We start from the raw sequence: 22,966 nt of genomic DNA, 5'->3' as shown, positions 1-22,966 counted from the left end.
CTTATCTTTGTCACTTCTCATTTCTGTTGGCCTTAGCCTCAGGCATCACAGTTCCTACACCCACTCTGTCTGTCTAAATTTTCCGATTCCAATCGCTCTCTAGACTCCTATTTCTCTGGGTACCTTGTTTCTCAGTACTTGTTGTTAGAAAAGTCATCACGCATTTGTTGCTAAGATGAACTCTTATAGCCGAACTTTAGCACTACTGTTCAGACGTAACCAAACCTGTTTTTCACTTGCACTTCAGTTTTTTATTACAATTATATAGATACCCACCGAAGCATATCCCCCATAGGTTTGATCAACTCACATTCACAGAGTTGCAGCAATCTCTCTCTCTCTCTCTCTCTCTCACACCCACACACACCCACACACACACACACACACACACACACACAAGAAGAGCAAAAAGAAAAAAAAATGACTTCTGTGAATCTGGGTCCATGGGTTCAGATAACTTCAATCATCAACAAAGAAACAAGATCCAGATCCAGACCCATGTCAAACTTCTTGTCCCCCGGCCTTAAAACCCTTCAAATCCCTTCAACACATCAAAGACAGAGAAAACCCATGTCTTCAATTTGCGCAGTTCTTACAGAAGAGACTCTTCAAGAAGATCAACACAAACCCACTTTTGATTTCAAGTCTTATATGTTACAGAAAGCCAATTCTGTTAACAAAGCATTAGATACTGCTGTTACTCTTAAAGAACCGGCTAAAATCCATGAGTCTATGCGTTACTCTCTTTTGGCTGGTGGCAAGAGGGTTCGGCCAGTGCTTTGTCTAGCTGCATGTGAGCTTGTTGGTGGGTCTGAATCCATGGCTATGCCTGCTGCTTGTGCTGTAGAAATGATCCATACTATGTCATTAATACATGATGATCTTCCTTGCATGGATAATGATGATCTTCGCCGCGGAAAATCCACCAATCATATTGTTTTTGGTGAGGATGTTGCGGTTTTGGCAGGGGATGCTTTACTGGCATTTGCATTTGAACATATTGCAGTGTCTACACTCAATGTTTCGCCTCTTAGAATTGTTCGTGCAGTTGGTGAATTGGCGAAAGTGATTGGTGCTGAAGGACTTGTTGCTGGACAAGTTGTGGATATTTGTTCTGAAGGGTTGTCCGAAGTGGGGTTAGAACAGCTTGAATTTATTCATATTCATAAGACTGCTAAGTTGTTGGAAGGTGCGGTTGTTTTAGGGGCTATATTAGGTGGAGGGACCGATGAGGAAGTTGAGAAATTGAGGCGATACGCGAGGAGTATTGGATTGTTGTTTCAAGTAGTGGATGATATTCTTGATGTTACCAAATCTTCACAAGAATTGGGGAAAACTGCAGGGAAAGATTTGGTTGCGGATAAAGTTACTTATCCTAAGTTAATGGGAATTGAGAAGTCTAGGGAGTTTGCTGAGAAGTTGCTTAACGAAGCTAGGGAGTTGCTTGCTGGATTTGATCAAGAGAAGGCGGCTCCGTTGATTGCTTTGGCTAATTACATTGCTTACAGGCAAAACTAGTTTATGCTGTATTTCAATTGTTTCTCGGTTGCCTTGTTTTCGTATAAAGCTAGATCTCTCTCTACAATTTTCAAAGAAAGCTTATTGCATCAATGTTGTCACAGAGAGGTTGTAACAACATTGCGACTCAGATTAATAGTAATAGGGACAACTTAGTTTTCTCTCCGTGCTCAAGTTTTCATTGCTCATAAAACAAGCATGTTGTATCATTTGTGTACTAGTAATACTGGAATTTCCCCTTGTAATCGGGGTTATTGCTTTGTCATTCTTTTTTGCTTGCTTTTCATGTTTTTCATTTACAAGAGTAGCGGTCCATTCAGTGAATGCGTTAGGCATTAACTGCAATAAGAATGTCTCGTGACAGTGTGTCAAGCTATTCAGTGTGTTTAAAGAACTGCAAAGCAAAGAAAACAAAGATTATATTTCAGAACCTAATTCTCTCCTGGTTCTTGTAATGTGTCTAGATGAAGAATGCATTCATAGATTTTGAGGCATGCTGCATTGATGAAAGCTTGAAGTTTGCTGTTCTGATATATTCTTAAGTGGTTTTCCTTTTCTGTTGTATTTCCCCTGCTGGTGTGCCTTTTCATATCCTGTAGCACCGTAGCATATAAATATGCTTGCCTCTTGTTATCTGCCAAAAGGACTAGTTTCTAGCTTCTTTAACTTAAGCTGCCCAGGCGGGGCTGTTAGTATGAACATGCCTCTTCTGGAGACTTGTAGGCTGCTAATTGGAGAAGCATAAATGAGGTTCTAGTCCAGGTTAGTTTTATTGTTCTTTCTAAAATTTTTGTTGCTGGAGTAAATCAAGTTTTGCTACATATAAAGAACGGAATCAACTCTGATTCATATTTTTGTGTAGGTTCTCAGAGATCTAATAAAGAGATAATTTTTGCTTTAGATTGGAATTCCCTGGTTGTTCAAAATCTTTGCTGGAAGTAGGGAAGAACTTTGGAAAATGTAGTTAGTGGTATTGATATTAGTGACTCAAAGTGTCAGTTCTTAGCACAAATTAGGCAACTGAGAGCGAGCACTTGGTGGCGAACATGGCTCTGCTGGTTCGAATAGCAGATCACACACAGTTCTGAAAGTAAAAAATGTTTTTGAGTAGTTGAATTTGCAATACGACTGCTAGAGGTTATTATTCTTCATATTCAATTCTCCAACCAAATTATGGAAAAGGACTGCTAATTTTGGTTTGCAGCTTACAACTATTCCAAGAAGAATCCGACATTATAATGAATCAACAAGACATGTTCTCATGATCTTGTAGGACCACCCAGAGACATTAGATCTCCATGGTTCCATGTGAAACTGTATTGGAAAATAAATTCATTTACTATTGGGCCGTACTTGGTCTTGGCTCATTTTCTAGGAGCAGCATGTGCTTCAAGTAGAAAGGTCACGTATGTGGCAAAAAATTATAACGCCGTTGCCGGGGATCGAACCCGGGTCACCCGCGTGACAGGCGGGAATACTCACCACTATACTACAACGACTTTGCTGGTACTTCCATAAACAATATATATATATATATAATTCCTTGCTAACGAGTACTCAACCAGCATGGAAATTAAACATAATCCACATAATCATTCCTTTTTGAGAGAGGTAATAAAAAAAAATACACAATTAAGTAGGGTCTGATGAACCCTCATTATTCGATTAAAAAGAAATTAAGTTATATAGAAGAAAATTATTTTAAAATTTTAATTTTTTATAAATAATTGACAATTTGATTATTATATGCTATCTTTATAATTCTTTTTGAATTTCATTAAAACTTTTTTTCTATGTGATTAAAACTAGCACACTAGGCGACTTTTAATTGTGCCCACAAAATTGAAAGTTGAGGTTTGAAAATCCAGATCGTTATTCTTAAAATAGTTTTTAAACCCCATGCGGTGTCTAAGATGGGTTTTAAGTTTTAATTGGGTTATAGAGTTTTTTTTTTAAATTAAAATAATATTATTTTAGTAAAAAAACAAAAATCAACGAGTTGCAATCAGATTTTTGACTAAATTTTATCGAGTCAACCTGCCAGGTTACCCTGAATTTTTTTATTTTTTCTTAAACCCGTTTTGGTTCAGTCCCAAGTCAACCTGCCGGACCGGGATAGATTTCAAAACTATTATTCGTAAGGCTATTATAGTCATTTACAATGTTAATTGCTAGTATTAAATGAGCTCTGAATCATTTTACTTGAAGCTCTCCTCCTCCCAAAGTAATGGATGCAAACAATGATATACCAATCTCCTCCGTAGGTCAACCCCATTATCTAATGCTCCTTTCCTTTAATGTAGTGGAAAGGAACAGATGGATTGTAACGAGCATTGGGAACTGGAATCCATTGGTGGAAAGCATGGGTTAGTTGGAGGAATCTCAAATCGCGAGCAGTATTGTTACTAACACGAGGCCTGCTAACCTTTTGAATATGGATTAATGGACTGGTGCTGGAGAAATGCTATTGGTGATGAGTTCGTGAGTGGAGGAAATGAGATCAAGTCTAGTCACTAATGTCTTTGATTTTTAAAGTCACAATCGAGGATAAAAAGGTGTACAACAAGCTATTGTAAATAGTGTTTTCTTGAATATAATTTGCTGGATAACGATGAGGATTGTTGAAACCCACCAAGATAAGGTTTTTCAAGGTTGAAAGATGGTCGGAAAGGAGTAAGAGTGTGTAAAATTTCACGATATTTAAGGAATAATTAATAATATCTTAATTATTCGAAGGAGCGATGGACCTCCGAGCTGGAAGAAACGTAAGAATTTAGGTGAAAGAGAAAAGAAAGCATGAAGAAAGAGAGAGAGAAGAATGAGGCGAAAGTATGAAAGCAAACGAAAATGAATGAACAAGAGTGGGAATCAAAGTTGTATACCTTATTATTATTATTGTTATTATTATTATTAGTATTATTATTCTTTTTATTCTTATTTTTATTATTAATTTTTTAAAAAAATATTATTACCATGAAAAAAAAATCATAGATTTGATTTGAAGGGTAAAATTAAAAACTATAAGAACTTGGGTTGGACATGTTTAATATTATTATAAATATTATTATTTTCATTATTATTAATATAATTATTAATAAATTTTAAAAAAATATTACTATTAAAAAAACCATATATTTGTTTTCAATGGTAAAATTATTATTATTATTATTATTATTATTATTATAATCAGATACAGGTCTCAATGAGTTTGACATGATGTTCACAAATTTAATTTTTAATTGTCATTATCATAACAATTTATATTATTTGTGAATCGCCCCGTAGCAACACGTAAGCCACCTATCTTAAAAGATGTTGTTTCTTTACTATTATTTATTAATATTTTTTATGAATATCCACAATGTAGTGTGAACAATCTAGGTGCTAAGTAGTATTACTCTAAGACAAGTAATGAATATTCATGATATATAAAAAGGAAATTTACATTGACCAATAGTGAAAATAATAATAAAATAGAAGAGAGACAATCATAATCAATTTTAGCAGGTTTGTTTTCTTATTACTAAAAAACTCATGACTATGTCCATCTTATATACATACATACATACATACATACATACATATATATATATATATTAATGTATTTGTAAGTGAAAATTATTTTTAAAAGTAACTATTATTACCATTCCAAATATTATCAAAATTAAGAATAAAGATCAAATATGCAGATGATGAAAATAAAACAAAAATTCAATCATTTAGGATTATAGAATGTTTTATCGTGTTACTGTGTGGAGCGGCTCAGATATGTCATGTCTACCACTTATTGAAAAAAAAATATATAAAAAAGAAAAAACCAAGAGACACAACAACTTTCTGCCTCTTGTCTTTGGGCCAGTGGTCTTACCTCCTTTCTTACCCTATTTTTTGGGCCTGATTCCGTCGGCTCATGTTCAATAATAATAATAACAATAATAAAAAAGGGTATTATTCCTTTGACATTTTAAAATAAGAGCCTAAGATCCATTGACCCAAGCTGTATTTTCGTAGCGTGTTCTTATTTGTTCACACTAAAATAATCAATAATCATTATGCTGTTAATAGCTTAACAATCTTGACACAGTGAGCCTCTCGGGACAAAAATTGTGTTTTAAAATATTTTTTATTTAAAAATAAATTAAAATAATATTTTTTATTTATTTTTAAACAAACTTTGGTGAATGCTGTCAAAAACTTAGTTAGAACCTGTTAATGACGTTGTTAACGACACCAATTAAACACTCAAAGGGTATCATGTAAGAAAAAACCACTTCCATACGCGAAGTTGAATCTAAAACCTGCGGTTCCGTCCTCTGTGAGGACATTGTTGTGTCTTTCAGTACATTTCCTCACATTTTCTCTGACTTCCTGTCTTTCAAGTTACCACTTCATAAGACCGCCTCAAATCCTCTTCTCTTCTTATCACGTCGCTTATAAAAACCTCTTTCTCAAAAACCTACTGTCCACCATACACAAAAACGCAAGATCTTAGCGTGAGGAAGTAATTACTCGTACCTTTTCATTTTCAGGTGAATTTTTCAGGCAGTTGAAGCTCAAAAGATACAAGGACTATAATGTAAGCTGACTAGTGCCCCCAAAGCCTACTTTATGAATTTCTCTCTCTTTTTTTTTTTTTTTTTCAGGTCCTTGAATTCATTTACTCTTAATCCTGTAGTCAAGTGAAAGATTGATTCTGGGTTCTAGATATCAGATCAAAAGTTTGTTAATTTGGGTGTTTTCTTATTCCATAAGCGTGTCTTGTTTCAGTTTTGGATGATTTCGTCAGTTAACTGGATTTCTTGAGTTCTGTGGCTCAACTTGATTGCTTAGTATTTGCTTAAATTGATATTTTTATTGTTAGAAAGCATTTGAAGTGAAAAAAGATCTCATCTTTTTCTCACTCTGAGTTTTCTTTTACTTTTGTCAGTTGTCATTTGGATATGACGAGAGGTGATCAATCTTGCAAGACTAGAGGTGGTGATATCCCACCACCACCTGTTCAAAGCATAACCCATTCCCAATTCGCGGAAGATTTTAGCTCCTATGAGGATGCTTGTAAGCTAGATCCATGCTTGCAATCCTTTGATGCCACCCTCATGGAGAAGACTAACCATGTCATAAACTCACTTAGCACTGGTGATATTGCCGCGGGATCCTCAGGCTCATTCAAAGTGGTCACTAATTGCCTTCTTGAAATGAACCAAGATGTGGTTAAATTCATACTAGAAAGCAAAGAAGATATCTGGAATAATCCAGAATTGTTTGCTTTGGTTGAGGAATACTTCGGGAGTAGCATCAAAACTATGGATTTCTGCACTGAACTAGAAAGTTGTGTCACAAGTGCTCGAACTAGCCAGTTGAATATAATGGCTGCCATTGCGCATTTTGAGAAGGAGGTGGAATTGCAAGATGGGGTGATTGAGAAGAAGTACGTCAAGACATTAGAAGAATTACAGAATTTTATGGTTGCAGGGGATCCATTTACCCCCAAATTCTTTATGCTGTTTCAATCGGTTTATGAACAGCAGGTCTCCATGTTGAAGAAATTGCAATCTCATAAGAGGAAGCTTGATAAGAAACTGAAATCCGTGAAGATCTGGAGGAGAGTGTCGAATGTTTTATTTGTGTCCGTTTTTGTCACCGTGATGATTTTTGCAGTTGCAGCAGCTGCCATTGCTGCGCCACCCGTTGTAACTGCTTTGGCCAGTGCTCTGGCTGACCCAATGCGCTCGGTGGGAACGTGGTGTAACTTGCTTTGGCATCGGTATGAGAACGCGTTGAAGGAGCAGAAGGTGTTGGTGAACGCAATTCAGGTTGGAACTTTCATTACAATCAAGGACATGGAGAGTATACGGGTGCTTGTCAACAAATTGGAAATGGAAATCAAGTCCCTCTTGCACCATGCTGACTTTGCTATCAGAGAAGTAGATGTTGTGAAACTTGTGATAGATGAGATCAAGAAGAAGATGGCGGTGTTCACGGAAACTTTTGAGGATTTAGCTGCCCAAGCTCATAGGTGTAACCATGACATAATCCTAGGAAGGACTATGATTTCAAAGAGGATAATCGAATTTGCAGGCAAGTGAAGAATTCCTTTGGTATTTATGTCAATGACTTCCCAACTTGCTTATCATATATGGATTCCCATCATCAGAAAAAGTGACACTTGACATCTTGGGTTCTTTGAATTGGATTCAGCCTAGAAAACCGTAATTTTGTGCGGAAAAAGATTGACAAACAAAAAATCATACAAACTGGTATGATAAGTGGTGATCAGTGGGTCTCAAAAACATCAAATGATTGATCGATCAAGGAAAAACCAACGGGCACATCGGTTTGTAATTCGAGTAGTTTGCTTTTTTCTGTAGGATTTGTCTACATATTTTCTCAATAGGTTCCATTAGGTTTGTGTGCAAGATTATTGCAGAAGTCAGTAGCACTAGATATTCTGATGTTGTGCAATTGCTGTATCATATATATGACTGTAACAACTCTAATTTAGTTGATCACATTCATCTGCTATCAAAAGATGTCTCAAAAAGCCTAGCAGCCTTGTTAATAGCCTGCTTTAATTAAATTCTGCATAACGTGTGGCCTCAGTGGAGGAAATCAAAGACAACATAGTGTATCAGATATAAAAGAATTTCCCTTGTCTTTTCTTATGGGGAAACATTTTCAAAGAATTATTATGGTCGAAGACAGAAAACTAAGGCTAGGATAAGAATTGCCGCTGTGATTGCGCTGTGCTCTCTCCTCCGAATTCATGCTGAATGAACGTTTGCTAAAAAAAAAAGACACAAAAATAAAAGAGATAATGAGATTCATAACCACTAAAAATGATAAGAATATCTTTATCTAAGATTTTTCTCAAACTTGTCTCCATTTTTATCTTTAAAGTGGACATTGAAAGTAACTGTTAGTTACTATCAAAGCACTATAAAATTTCTCCTAGAGTGTTAGGCTTGGATAATGAAAACATCTGTATAATAAGTTATTTTTATGGGTTTAAGAAACCCTTTAATACTTAGAGAAAAGAAGTCTAATGAGATTGTGTGAAAAATGAACCAGATTTAACTAGTGAATAATGTATTTGGAGGTAGTAGTTGACATCGGAGTGCCTGCCTCTACTCATCCAAGATTGGGACTATATGGTATCATAATAAATCTTTTACCCCAGATCTGGACTTGCTGAGTCATTAGGGTTTCTAAAAGAGACTATCAGCGATGAATTAGCTTTTGCTGGTCATAAAATTAAGAAGAAGTGACCTTTCCGACTTGGAATAAAGTTAGGAATGTTCGTCGGCATGAAAATGCCCTTCCCACGATAATTTGGTAGATAGTAGAAGTGAGGAATGGTTTTTAGGGATCTTAATTACATAAAAAAAATATATATATATAGCAAATGATAGGAAGAGAACAAGATTTCCCTCACTGGTGTCAGAACAATATAAACCACGGGAAAATTCTCCGACGAGTAGAAGGGAATTGGGCTGGTAAAAGATGATAAATTTCTAGAAAATCACACACTAAAGACGAAATTAGAATATGGAATTTGGCTTCTAATGAGTCCTCATAAATACCAACCTGGTTTGGTCGAATACTCGATCGAAATAACCTTGAAACTGGGCAAACCAAAACGTAGTAAATAAGAGATCGATATTAAAAAAAAAACAAAAACAAAAAAGATATTGACTAGGCGCAGAGTTGATGAACAAGAGAGACCTGGCTGGCCGAAAGTTGTGCTAGCTAGGCTGCATAAATAGATCATTTCAGGTTGATTTTCCTTTGTATTTGATTGACTAGGAGAGACTGAAGTCTTTGATCAATTAGGGAAACAAGGTGCGGAAGAATTTGAGGGAGCTCGTAAAATATGAGAAAGGCTCCACATATAAAGGAATGCTATCCAGGTTTTCAAATTCATTATCTAGAGTAGTGGGGGATGGGAGGTTTAAGGATTAAAATAATGGTCTGATTACAGTGTTTAGCGTCGTGGCTGGAAAATATTTATGAAAAATTTTAAAAAACAATTATTTTATTTTTTATTTTAAATCAAGATACTTTTTATATTTCAGATCATTTTAACATGCTAATATTAAAAATAAAATTTTAAAAATAAAAAAAATATTATTTTAATATGTTTTGGAATGAAAAATACTTTTAAATATAACCGCTACCACATTCCCAAACATAAATAAATGAATATAAATAAGAATTAATTAAGGTAACAACAACAACAACAAAAATAATAATAATAAAAAAGTAGTAATTTACAAAATAGTGAAAATAATTGATAGAGAGATGATTATATTTTATAACAAGAAAATACAAATAAAAGATGATAATTGGAATACTAAAAAAGAACAATGTATGAAATATTACTCTAAGACAAGTAGTGAATATTCATTATATTAAATAATACTCTAAAAAACTTGAAAAAAATACTATAGTTTTCCACGCCTTTTAACTTTCCCCACTTTTCTTATTATTTTCCCATTCCCCACGCCTTTTACTTTCCCCATTATTTCCCCATTCTTAATATAATAATAATAATAATAATAATAATAATAATAATAATAATTATATTATAACATATATATATTTTTTTGTTTTTTGTTTTTTTTGTTTTGATTTTTTTGTTTTGTTTTTATGGTTTTTGTTTGCTTTTTTGTTTGTGTTTTTTTCTTTTAATGAATTTTTTTTGTTTAATTTAGTTTGTTAATGGTAATTTTTTTTTATTTAGTTATTAGATTTTCATGAAACGGATCCTGAGTTTGATGAATTAACCTGGTTTGACGAGTTAACCCGAAATTTTATTTTTTTTGCTTTTTAATTAATTTTTTTCATTTAGTTTAGTTTGTTAATGTTAAATTTTTTTCTATTTAATTATCAAGTTTTCATGACATGTATCCTGAACTTGACAGGTTAACCCATCAATTTTTTTTTCTATTTAGTAATCAAACTTTCATGACGCGAATCTAAGGTTTGACGAGTTAACCTGATTTGAAGGGTTAACCCAGTTAATTCAGATTTTTTTTCTTTTTTTTCATTATTTTTTTTTCCTGTTGGTTTTTTTTTGTTTTTTTCTTTTTAATTAATATATTTAATTTGCAGCCAGACCCATATCCAAGGCTCTTAGGTCCAGTGTTATAACCAGACTCACTTAAACTTGAGTCATGTAAGTTTAATATTATTATTAATATTTTAAATATTATTCTTGGGTTAAGCGTTGCAGCTAGATCAAAGACTCTTGAGTATATTTTTGCAAAAAAACATAACACTGATAGATCTTATCTTTTTTTGAAATTTTTTATGTAAGAAAAAAAATCCGTGGCATATGCCTTTGTTTTGTTTTTTTTTTCCTTTTTTTAAGCTTTTTACTGTGGACTGCATAGTGCAGTTCACAGTGAAAAAGATGATGCATTTAGTTTCCTTTTCTTTTATCTTTTTTTCTTTTGTAATTGTTCTTTTAATTTAGTTTCTTAATATTAAATTTTTTTTGCTTAATTATCAGACTTTCATGAAATGGATCTCAGGTTTGACGAGTTAACCCAGTTGATTCAGATTGTTTTTTTTCCTCATTAGTTTTGTTCTTCAGATTTTATCTTTTAATATTGTATGCAGTCCATGGTGAAAAAGCTGATGCTTTTTTTTTTCTTTTTAATTTTTTTAGTTTGTTGATATTAAATTTTTTTCTATTTAGTTATCAGACTTTCATGACACAAATCTCAGGTTCGACGGCTTAACCCAGTTAATTCAGATTTTTTTTCTTTTCCTTCATTAGTTTTTTTTCTTCATGTTGGTTTTTTGTTCTTTGAATTTTTTTAATTAATCTATTTAATTATCACACTTTTATGACACAACCTTGCAGCCAGACCCATATCCAAGACTATTGGGTTTGGTATTACAGCCAGACCCACTTAAACTTGGGTCATTCAAGTTTAATGTCATTATAAATATTACTCTTGAGTCAAACATTGCAGTCAAACTAAAGATTTTTGGGTATAACTTTATAAAAAAATTTAATACTTTTAGATCTTAGTTTTTTTAAATATTTTTTATATAAAAAATTAACCGGTGGTATTGTACGGGTCATGTAACTAATATAAAAAGAAAAGTACGTTGATCAATGGCGAAAATAATAATAAAATAGAAGAGAGGCAATGATAATCAATTTTAACAGTTTTGTTTTCTTATTACCAAGAAACTCGTCTCCATATCCATGTTTTTATGGTTTCTTTTTTTTTTTTAATTTTAATGTGCTGATAAATGTTATGAATTTTTATTTTTAAAGATGACACCTTGATACATGTTTGTTTTTCAGTAAAAAAACTTTTTTAATTTTTGTTTGAAATTAATTTTTAATCATTTAATGTGCTGGTATCAAAGATAAATTTTAAAAATAAAAAATAATACTATTTTAATATATTCTCAAGTAAAAAATATTTTTAATAATAATAATTATTATAATTTTAAATGTTATTAAAATTAAAAAAATAATGATGATAATTAAAAAAATAGAATCATTCATTTGACATTCTAAAATGAGAGCCTGATACCCATTGACCCAACCTGTATTTTCCTCCCAACCACGGTATCATCAGCATCTTCTTATTTGTTCACACTAAAATAATCAATAATCATTGTGCTGTTAATAGCTTAACAATCTTGACACAGTGAACCTGTCGCGGGTTTTTTTTTCGGATATTATGTTTTTAATTTTTTTTTCTCGGAATTAAATTAAAATGATTTTTTTTAATTTTTTAAAATTAATTTTTGATATTAATATATAAAAACAATTCAAACACATTAAAAAATTAATTTAAAATAAAAAAAATTAAATATCAAACAAACATTGTTTTAAAAGTCAAAAACTTAGTCAGGACCGGTTTATTGCATTGTTAACGATAGCTAAACACTCAACGGTTATTATCTAAAGCCACAAAGGGAATTTTTAGTGGCATCGACCCAGCCATTGCCCCGTCCCCGCCCATCCATTTTCAAATTGACACATCTTGGTTTGTTCTATTTCCGTATTAGTTTTTTTCGAGCCTATTGAAGAATGTAGTTGTGATTGTTTTTTAAAATGGTATTGAGCCAACCATTACCTTATCCTCCCGCTCATCCATTTTCAAATTAACACATCTTGGTTTGTCCTATTTCTGTATCAGGTTCCTTTGAGCCTGCTTGAAAGTGTAGTTATAATTGTTTTTTAAAGTGCTTTATACTCATAAATATATCAAAATAATATTTTTTTTTATTTTTTAAAATTTATTTTTGATATTAGTGCATTAAAATGATTTAAAAAAAATCAAAAATATATTAATTTAAAGTAAAGAAAATGTTTTTTTGTTTTTTTAAAATACATGTGAAATATAAAAATAAACAGAAGTACAAGTTTTCATTGGATAAGGCATTGCTGTTCACAAATAATAATAATAGAGTACTGTGCAACAAAAAACCACTTCCACACGCGTAGTTGAATCTTCCACCTCTAGAGAAACCTGCGGTTGTGTCCTCTTTGAGACAGTTATGTGCCTTTGAGTACATTTCCTTGCATTTTCTCTTTACTTCCGGTCTTTCAAGTTACCTCGTCATAAGACTGCCTCAAATCCTCCTCTCTTCTAATCACGTCGCTTATAAAAACCTCTTTCTCAAAAATCTATTGTCCAACATACACAAAAACCTTTCTTCGGACCACAAGATCTTAGCGTTTTGTTCTTCCTATAGCGAGAGGAAGTAATTACTCGTACCTCTTCTTTTTCAGGCAGTTGAAGCTCAAAAGATACAAGGACTATAATGTAAGCTGACTAGTGCCCCAAAAGCCTACGTTTTGAATTTCTCTCTGTTTTTTTTCTTCAGGTCCTTGAATTCATTTACTCTTAATCCTGTAGTCAAGTGAAAGATTGATTCTGGATTCTAGTTATCAGATCAAAAGTTTGTTAATTTGAGTGTTTTCTTATTCCATAAGCGTGTCTTGTTTCCGTTTTGGATGATTTTGTCAGTTAACTGGATTTCTTGAGTTCTGTGGCTCAACTTGATTGCTTAGTATTGCTTAAATTTGATATTTTTATTGTTAGAAAGCATTTGAAGTGAAAAAAGATCTCATCTTTTTCTTCTTTGAGTTTTCTTTTACTTTTGTCAGTTGTCATTTGGATATGACGAGAGGTGATCAATCTTGCAAGGCTGGAGGTGGTGATATCCCACCACCACCTGTTCAAAGCAGCACCCATTCCCAATTCGCGGAAGATTTTAGCTCCTATGAGGATGCTTGTACGCTAGATCCATACTTGCAATCCTTTAATGCCACCCTCATGGAGAAGACTAACCATGTCATAAACTCACTTAGCACTGGTGATATTGCCGCGGGATCCTCAGGCTCATTCAAAGTGGTCACTAATTGCCTTCTTGAAATGAACCAAGATGTGGTTAAATTCATACTAGAAAGCAAAGAAGATATCTGGAATAATCCAGAATTGTTTGCTTTGGTTGAGGAATACTTCGGGAGTAGCATCAAAACTATGGATTTCTGCACTGAACTAGAAAGTTGTGTCACAAGTGCTCGAACTAGCCAGTTGAATATAATGGCTGCCATTGCCCATTTTGAGAAGGAAGTGGAATTGCAAGATGGGGTGATTGAGAAGAAGTACGTCAAGACATTAGAAGAATTACAGAATTTTATGGTTGCAGGGGATCCATTTACCCCCAAATTCTTTATGCTTTTTCAATCGGTTTATGAACAGCAGGTCTCCATGTTGAAGAAATTGCAATCTCATAAGAGGAAGCTTGATAAGAAACTGAAATCCGTGAAGATCTGGAGGAGAGTGTCGAATGCTTTATTTATGTCCGTTTTTGTCACCGTGATGATTTTTGCAGTTGCAGCAGCTGCCATTTCTGCCCCACCTGTTGTAACTGCTTTGGCCAGTGCTCTGGCTGACCCAATGCGCTCGGTGGGAACGTGGTGTAACTTGCTTTGGCATCGGTATGAGAACGCGTTGAAGGAGCAAAAGGTGTTGGTGAACGCAATTCAGGTTGGAACTTTCATTACAATCAAGGACATTGAGAGTATACGGGTGCTTGTCAACAAATTGGAAATGGAAATCAAGGCCCTCTTGCACCATGCTGACTTTGCTATCAGAGAAGTAGATGTTGTGAAACTTGTGATAGATGAGATCAAGAAGAAGATGGCGGTGTTCACGGAAACTTTTGAGGATTTAGCTGCCCAAGCTCATAGGTGTAACCATGACATAATCCTAGGAAGGACTATGATTTCAAAGAGGATAATCGAATTTGCAGGCAAGTGAAGAATTCCTTTGGTATTTATTATGCCAATGACTTCCCAACTAGCTTATCATATATGGATTCCCATCATCAGAAAAAGTGACGCTTGACATCTTGGGTTCATTGATTTGGATTCAGCCTAGAAAACCGTAATTTTGTGCTGAAAAGATTGACGAACAAAAAATCATACAAACTGGTATGATAAGTGGTGGTCAGTGGGTCTCAAAAACATCAAATGATTGATCGATCAAGGAAAAAACAACGGGCACATCGGTTTGTATAAAATATTCAAGTAGTTTGCTTTTTTCGGTTGTCTACATATTTTCTCAATAGGTTCCATTAGGTTTGTGTGCAAGATTATTGCGGAAGTCTGTAGCACTAGATATTCTGATGTTGTGCAATTGCTGTATTTTATATATGACTGTAACAACTTTAATTTAGTTGATCACATTCATCAGCTATCAAAATATGTCTAAAAAAGCCTAGCAGCCTTGTTAATAGCGTGCTTTAATTAAATTCTGCATAGCGTGTGGCCTCAGTGGAGGAAAACAAAGACAAAATAGCGTACCAGATATAAAAGAATTTCCCTAGTCTTTTCTTATGGGGAAAAATTTTCAAAGAATTATTATGGTCGAAGACAGAAAACTAAGGCTAGGATAAGAATTGCCGCTGAACTCGCTTCTTGCTTAAAGACAGAAGAAAGCAGGAAAAGGATGAAGAAGTGATTGTGCTGTGTTCTTTCCTCTGAATTCATGCTAGCGCGCTTTTTTGCTAGCATCATATGCATGCCCATAAAATCTTGATCACGGTATTGTGAAAGGGCAAGGAGATGGCTATTTTTCTGAAGATTATAGATGATCCCGGGAACAATTTTAGCCTTTGGCATGTTTTGTTGCTGCTCCTTGGGAGGCCTATGGAATATGAACCAAAACCAAGCCTTCTCTGCATAGATCACTAAACATGGCTGACCATGCCAGGGAATTTCTTGTCCTACATTCTCTCTCTTTATGTTGACTAAAAAGATGCCAAGGCCACCTTCGTTTTCTAACTAAAAAACATTTTAAAAAAAAAACAATAGACAGGAAATTGCTGGGAATATTCGAAAACATGAAATCTTCATCACGAGATCTCAGGGAGATGAGTTGAAGAATCAAGCATTGAGAGAGCACTACCCTCTCATCATGGTGTAGTCTAAAGTTCATTGAACCTCCTACAAAACAAACTGACATCAAATTTAACCATTGGTTAAAGAGGAGAAGCGCCAGCACAGGATACCTGAAATCTAAAAGGGATTTTGAATTCTGCATACCAATTTTATCACTGCGCCGCGAATTCATTTCATTTTGAGTAAATTTCGTGAACAGACATCGTGAGGGATGGTGTTTGTATTAAAAAAAATAATAATCGGATTGAATTATAGGACGGTGCAAATACAAACCCGGTTTGAATAAATAATAGACATGGATACACGCTGCACTGCAGGTGCCCCACATGTCTTAATGTATCTTCAAAATCAACGCCATGAATATGAGAGAAGCCCTTGGCTACAAATTAAGCCTTCTAATGCTCAATGGAACCATACATCAATATGTGTTTTAGTTTTAAAGATCTAATGACAGCAACCACACTATGATGTAGAGGGCGAGGTATAATATTCCAAGGATCTTTCTCTTTTAAAGCTTGTATTTCATCTTTTATAGTTGAGAGTCATGATGGGTGTTTGTTAGCAGACTTAAAACCCAGATGCCCTTCTAAGGTAAATAGGACTTGAAAATACTAAGAAAAATATGAAATCATCAATGCATGATAGGTCTTAGATTTAAATATACCAGTTTTCCCTCTAGCACCATTAGATGAATAAATGGTGGAGGTGAAATGGAAGGAAAGACTGTAGACACAACATAAAATATCCAGGGAAAGGAGTCACTTTCATTTCATGGCAAACAAATAGAATTCAAAATTGAATTCAAAAAACCAACTAAATCTAGTACAATAATCAATTAACATCGTATAATATCAAAATTTAGCAGTGAGATTTACAAGAGAAAGACTTCATAAATCACAGTGTAAGTGATCAAAAGATTAAGCCGTTTTCAAGTAAAAAAGGGTGAAGATGGCTCCTAGCAAAGTTACATCCAACATATAAACTTAAATATAAATCTATCAATTTATTATTACAAGAAATAAAACCAGACTTGGAAATAGAGTTAGCATTAGAAAAACTATCTCTTGTAAGAGCTTGGGACAACCGGGATTTTACTCGTTCACCTGGACCTATAAAATACGCTTTTCGAAAAATAAGGTTTCCTCGAATCCAAAAATAAAAAAAATTAGAAAAACTATGGTGGCATAAACAAGCATGCCATAAATGAACAGAGACGTGTGACTTGTTGACATAAATGGTGGAAGAAAGGCATGATGAGCATGTTTGAGCATGTACAAAGGAATAAATGTTGATAAGGTAGCCATGAAAAGGAAAGAAGGAACAAATGTATTGCCTAACCAAGCTCTGATTTTAAATAAAGGTCTAATGCATTGTGTATAATATGACTGTAATTCTAAAAAAAACATTGAGGTACTGATTTTCATTATATATTGTGCATACATATTTGAAAAATCCTTTATAGTAGAAAACAAATAAATATAATAGATACAATGGAGAATATCCTATATACTAAGAAAAGAATTAGAAAAAAAATTAATCGAAACGCAAGATATGTGTAAACTAACTCAAATATTTATTTTTTTAGAAAAACAAGGATTTTTCCTTATCAACTATATACACTAAAATCATTTTCTAACCATTCTCATCATTATTATCATATTTCAGGTATAAAGAGTGCAGTCTAATGATTGAATCATTACTTTTACTCTCCTCCACATGTTTTTTTTTTATTCTCACTTGAAAATTTTTTTTGTGAACAACCAAATAACATGAATATTAGACTCACTTAGAATTTCATAACAACAAATGAAAAAATTAGCCTAAATGAAAAATTATCCCTCGACATAAATCTCAAAATAAGGAAACCCTAGATTAAAAAATCAAATATTTTCTTAAATAATCACAAAAAAATGTTATTTTTAAAATTTTAAGATCCAAAACTTCAATCATTTTTGCTCAAATAAAAAAAAAACATTTGAAAGAAGAAAATAAACCTTTTTCAGTGTGAGATTGATATAAAGAAAGTCAACTTTAAACTGACAAATAATGCTAATCATATTATTCACTGCTATCTATTTCTTGCTTAGTTTCTTTTTACAAAGCTCTTCTTTTTCTTATGGAAATCTTCAGTTATAGTTAGCTAAAAAATCAAAATAAAAGGAGTAAATAAAATAGAAAATAAAATCTCACTAAAAGAGAGAAATATTAATCTTAATAGAATAAAGAGGAGAGAGAATATAACTTGTGGTTTAATTTTTTTTTTATAATAAATACAAAGGGTAATTTGACTATTTCATTAGATTAAGAATTTTTGTTAATTGATAATGTAAATTATAATTTTTCAAATTATAAAGAATTATAAATGTGATTCCATCTAAAATAAAATAAAATAAAAGAGGCAGCCCATTTTCACTCATGCAGTCTTTTTCTGTGGACAGGTTCAGCCTACTCATATGGCCCATGTTAACAACACCACCTCTCTTAAATCCGCGCGCTTCTTCTCCTTTCCAAATTTCCTATACTGACAGAGCTTTGGCGTTCGTTTCCCATGTAGAGTTTGGATCCTCGTAAATTTATATTTATGTTGCCTTTCAAAACTCTCAGGACATTTCTCACAAAACATTTGTTGTCTCAATCTTACATAATTTTTCCTTCTCACTATTTCAATATTCCCATGAAATGCTTTCACCAATCCAAACCCCAAAACTTCACCAGATTTTTCACCAGAAAACCAAGAAACCCAAAACCCAAATCACCATCGTCAAATGTAATAGAACCCCAAAAAATTTACATGAGGGACATTATCTCAAACATATACAAAATCTTGAAATACTCAACGTGGGACTCGGCACAAGAAGAGCTAACAAAACTAAATATCAAATGGGATTCTTTTACAGTCAATCAAATACTTAAAACCCATCCACCGATGGAAAAGGCTTGGCTTTTTTTTAACTGGGCTTCAAAGTTGAAACGGTTTAAGCATGACCAGTTTACTTACACAACCATGCTTGATATTTTTGGAGAAGCTGGAAGGATTGAGTCGATGAAGTATGTATTCAAGAAAATGCAAGAAATGGGGTTAAAAATTGATGTTGTTACCTATACTTCAATCTTGAATTGGGTCTCAAAGTCTGGTGATGTTGACGGAGCAGTGAAAATTTGGAAAGAAATGAGAGAAAATATGTGTTTTCCTACTGTTGTTTCGTATACGGCTTATCTAAAGGTTTTGTTCGATAATAAGAGAGTGAAAGAGGGTATTGATGTTTATAAGGAGATGCTTGACTCTGGGATTTCTCCTAATTGTCATACATATACTGTTCTAATGGAGCATCTTGTTGTTACTGGTGAGTGAGATTTAATTGCGCCCTTTGTGTTTGTTCTTTTGTCTGTGTGAGTGTGTTGTTTTTCTGGTTGGTGGGTTAGACGATATGAAGGCTTCTTTAGATGGAAAACTTGGAATCTAGTTTTGGTCAATTATGATGTTTTGTGCAAAAATTAGTATAATTGTTGATGGTTTTGAAGATATTTGTTTTGCGTTGGAGGCTTATGACTTGCTTTCATTCGATGATGGAACAATAAGTCTGCCATAGCAAAAGCTTAAATAAGCTTGACGGAAGTTTGTGAAATTTTTGCTATGGCTAAAATCTAAAAAGAATCGCCCATGAACTTTTAGTGATGTTTGGAAATGATCCTCAACTTCTAGACAATTGATTGTGCCTCCTCAACAAGTATTTCTGTTACATTACAACCATGAACTAATGGAGAAAGCTAATGTGGGTGATGCATGGCATGACCTGCGTTGGCCACACCAAACGTGATTACCAAAAAGCAAATTGTAGGACAAAACATGGAATTTCAGTTCAGAACAAATTCAATAGTTTTTTTAGCAGTTCAGGAGATGGTTTTTCATTTTAGCATTTCGTTACTGGTGCTTTAAACTTACAACTTTTACCACGCATTGCTTTTTCCAGTATCGGGCTATATTTTGTTGGAGTATTGTATTTTTAGGAGTTTAATTTCCTTTTTGTGATGGATTCCAGGCAAATACCAAGAAACCCTTGAGATTTTTAGCAAAATGCAAGAAGCAGGGGTACAACCTGATAAAGCTGCATGCAATATTTTGGTTGAGAGATGTTGCAAAGCAGGGGAGACAACGACAATGACCCACATTCTTCAATATATGAAACAAAATCATCTCGTTCTTCGTTACCCTGTATTTATGGAAGCACTCGAAACTCTAAAAGATGCTGGTGAGAGTGATGCTCTCCTCAGGAAAGTTAATCCTCATATTGATACTGAATCAATTGGTGATGGGGATGCCTTTGAGACTATGACAACTGTTGGTGATGATGCTTTAGATGGAGGTCTTGTACTGATACTCTTGAGAAAGCAGAATCTCGTAGCAGTTGACCATTTGCTTGCTGGTATAATGGATAAGAATATACTACTGGATTCTCGGATTGTTGCAACCATCATTGAAAGAAACATTGATCACCAAAGACCTGATGGTGCTTTGTTGGCCTTTGAATACAGCATGAAAATGGGTATACAACTTGAAAGAACATCATATCTTGCTTTGATAGGCATGTCGATAAGATCAGACACATTTCTGAAGGTGGTGGACATTGCTGAAAAAATGACTGTGGCTGGGCATTCTCTTGGAGTGTATCAAGCTGCACTCTTAATTTATAGGCTTGGGTGCGCTAAAAGGCCTACTTGTGCTGTAAAGATTTTTGATTTATTGCCTGAAGGCCAGAAGTGCACTGCCACTTATACTGCTCTAGTTAGCGTATTTTTCTCTGCTGGTAGTCCGCAAAAAGCACTTCAGATTTACGAAAACATGAAAAGGGAAGGGATACATCCTTCTTTAGGTACTTACAATGTTCTATTAGCTGGTCTAGAAAGTAGCGGCAGAATCAGTGAAGCAAAAACATACAGGAAGGAAAAAAAGGGACTGCTGATTAATAATCATCATCAGAATAGTGTCCCCATGGGGCAAAAGATTTGTAACCTTCTGTTTGCCAGCCATTTGGTATCTTGACACCATTTTGGACAAGCGTTCTCATGCTAATGGCATCGCCAAGAAAAGGTATAATGTGGCATGCTGTAAGTGGATTGTATGTTGAGCTGACAGCACCGTGTACATGCGCAGGAGAGTGGCAGGGAGTTGTGGCTGTTCTCAGCTCTGGAAAGTCAAATTGCCACTTAGATAGATTTCTCATTTTGGCATGCTTGTATTATGAGTGTCTCAATCAACTGCGTAAATATAGGGTTCTCATTTTGGCATGCTTGTATTATGAGTGTCTCTATCAACTGCGTAAACACAGAAAAGACTGAAGTGTGCTCGCTGATGTTTTCAAAGTTCATATATTTAGAGTCTTTTTATTTTTTTGGATAATTTTTGTGGTTTGGATTTGAAAAAAGTAAGTTAAAAAAAATATAGTTAACTGTAGTTAGTTGAATTTAGACACGTGTTTGATAAAAATTGTGGTTGAAGTTTATGAATAGTAAAAAAATATATGTAAAGTGTTCGGATAAAATTGTGGTTAAATTGATCTAGGTAATGATATTACCAAAAGGACGTGTAATTATTTTTTAATTTTCAATTGTATTAATTTGCATTTCATTAACATTAAATTTTACAAACAACCACATGAATTACAATATATTTTTTTATTGTCCCATTAAACTTGCTGCAATCTCATCCCGAACAAAATCCATACGCGAAGGCTCGTGGTTGCCATGAGTTTATGACCGTGGAAACACACCAGTTAAAAAATCATCAAGGACAAAATCAGGATGACGATCAAATTCTCTAAATGCAATATCTTTTTGTGACTTTCTTCTAATATAGCCGTGTAGTGTTATTGATGCCACTACAATCTAAACTTGTGCTTTGTAAGGAAAAGATGGCATATTCTGTAAAATTCTCTATCTTTTTTTCCACACTTCAAATGTACATTCAATGACACAATGTACTAAAGAGTGAGCACGATTGAAAATTTCTTCCCGTGTTTGTGGTTGGCCTCGCCTATGAAATTCTTGGAAATGATACCTCTGACCTCTATATGGATCTAAAAATCCATATTCATTTGAATATCCAGAATTAACTAAATAGTACTTCCCTGGAATAACATCTATAAACTTTGTTAATTACTTACCAATAATATAAATAAAATTACCTCTTCTTGAAATAAATAACTAAATAGAAATATTCGTGTATCATGTGCACTACCCTCCCATCCAGCCCAAACAAAAATGAATTGCATGTCAAAGCTACATGCAACCATAATATTTTATGTAGGTACATATTTTCTACCGATAAATGGTATTTGATTTTCTAGAGAAACACATGCTCGCACATGTGTGCCTTCAATAACTCCTACACAATTCTAGAACAAAAAAGTAAGACGAATAAGAATAAGGGAAATAAAATGTAGCCTAAAATTATCAAAATTAGTAATTCATAGAATAACATATACAAAAACTATAATATTGTTACCTTGAAATGAGGTATATATCTTAGATTATTTGCAATTTTCTATGGTGTGTTTAAAAATTCAGGATCATTAGGTTTAATGACATCCATTACAAGCAAACATATCATGCGCAGAACTTCATTAAAATATCTATTAATAGTTTCTTCAGAATGTTGAAATCTTTCCTGCATTTCTCTGTTTGAAGCACCTAATGATGATATATATAAAAATATTCCAACTTTCTCAAAAACACTCATCCTTCTTGATATTTTTAACTCATATTGGCTTTCTAAATCCAAGCAAAGATTATCAAATGTTCTCACATCCATCCTAAACATATTCACACATCGTCTCCAATGTCCATGTAAAATTTCATTCAACCATCGCATTCTTGTATTGTACAAAACCATACATGGTTCCTTATAAATATAATTATTATAGTACAATGCAAGCGCTCCGGCCGTACATAATACTAGTTTACGACGATCAAACTCTCTCATTTAAAAGGACTCACCTTCATCATCTG

At 33.6% G+C, this 22,966-nt stretch overlaps 4 protein-coding genes, 1 long non-coding RNA gene and 1 other non-coding gene across 6 annotated transcripts; 4 read left to right on the top strand and 2 right to left on the bottom strand.

Moving 5' to 3' along the window:
• LOC133694967 (geranylgeranyl pyrophosphate synthase, chloroplastic-like) lies at positions 1–1,783 on the top strand. The gene has a single exon (XM_062116676.1). The coding sequence runs from the start codon at positions 421–423 to the stop codon at positions 1,516–1,518; it is 1,098 nt and encodes a 365-aa protein (XP_061972660.1). The 5' UTR covers positions 1–420; the 3' UTR covers positions 1,519–1,783.
• A 1,162-nt stretch (positions 1,784–2,945) lies between these two features.
• Positions 2,946–3,017, bottom strand: TRNAD-GUC (transfer RNA aspartic acid (anticodon GUC)). Its single transcript has one exon. It is a non-coding gene; the product is annotated as a tRNA-Asp (tRNA).
• Positions 3,018–5,778: 2,761 nt separating this feature from the next.
• LOC133693868 (UPF0496 protein At2g18630-like) lies at positions 5,779–8,046 on the top strand. The gene is made up of 2 exons (XM_062115225.1): positions 5,779–6,094; positions 6,446–8,046. Exon 2 carries the CDS (start codon positions 6,459–6,461, stop codon positions 7,602–7,604), a length of 1,146 nt encoding a protein of 381 aa, XP_061971209.1. The 5' UTR covers positions 5,779–6,094; positions 6,446–6,458; the 3' UTR covers positions 7,605–8,046.
• Positions 8,047–8,070: 24 nt separating this feature from the next.
• Positions 8,071–9,467, bottom strand: LOC133693869 (uncharacterized). Its single transcript, XR_009842192.1, has 3 exons — positions 9,241–9,467; positions 9,103–9,140; positions 8,071–8,299 (listed from the first exon to the last, which is right to left on the bottom strand). It is a non-coding gene; the product is annotated as an uncharacterized LOC133693869 (long non-coding RNA).
• A 3,516-nt stretch (positions 9,468–12,983) lies between these two features.
• LOC133693102 (UPF0496 protein At2g18630-like) lies at positions 12,984–15,263 on the top strand. Its single transcript, XM_062114223.1, has 2 exons — positions 12,984–13,316; positions 13,661–15,263. The coding sequence occupies exon 2, from the start codon at positions 13,674–13,676 to the stop codon at positions 14,817–14,819; it is 1,146 nt and encodes a 381-aa protein (XP_061970207.1). The 5' UTR covers positions 12,984–13,316; positions 13,661–13,673; the 3' UTR covers positions 14,820–15,263.
• A 3,158-nt stretch (positions 15,264–18,421) lies between these two features.
• On the top strand, positions 18,422–21,353 carry LOC133694323 (pentatricopeptide repeat-containing protein At2g01390). The gene is made up of 2 exons (XM_062115817.1): positions 18,422–19,305; positions 20,002–21,353. The coding sequence occupies exons 1-2, from the start codon at positions 18,543–18,545 to the stop codon at positions 21,000–21,002; spliced, it is 1,764 nt and encodes a 587-aa protein (XP_061971801.1). The 5' UTR covers positions 18,422–18,542; the 3' UTR covers positions 21,003–21,353.
• Positions 21,354–22,966: the final 1,613 nt, after the last annotated feature.

This window comes from Populus nigra, chromosome 5 (genome assembly GCF_951802175.1).
Source record: "Populus nigra chromosome 5, ddPopNigr1.1, whole genome shotgun sequence".
Taxonomy (NCBI): Eukaryota; Viridiplantae; Streptophyta; class Magnoliopsida; order Malpighiales; family Salicaceae; genus Populus; species Populus nigra.
This window is presented reverse-complemented; position numbering and strand designations above follow the sequence as displayed.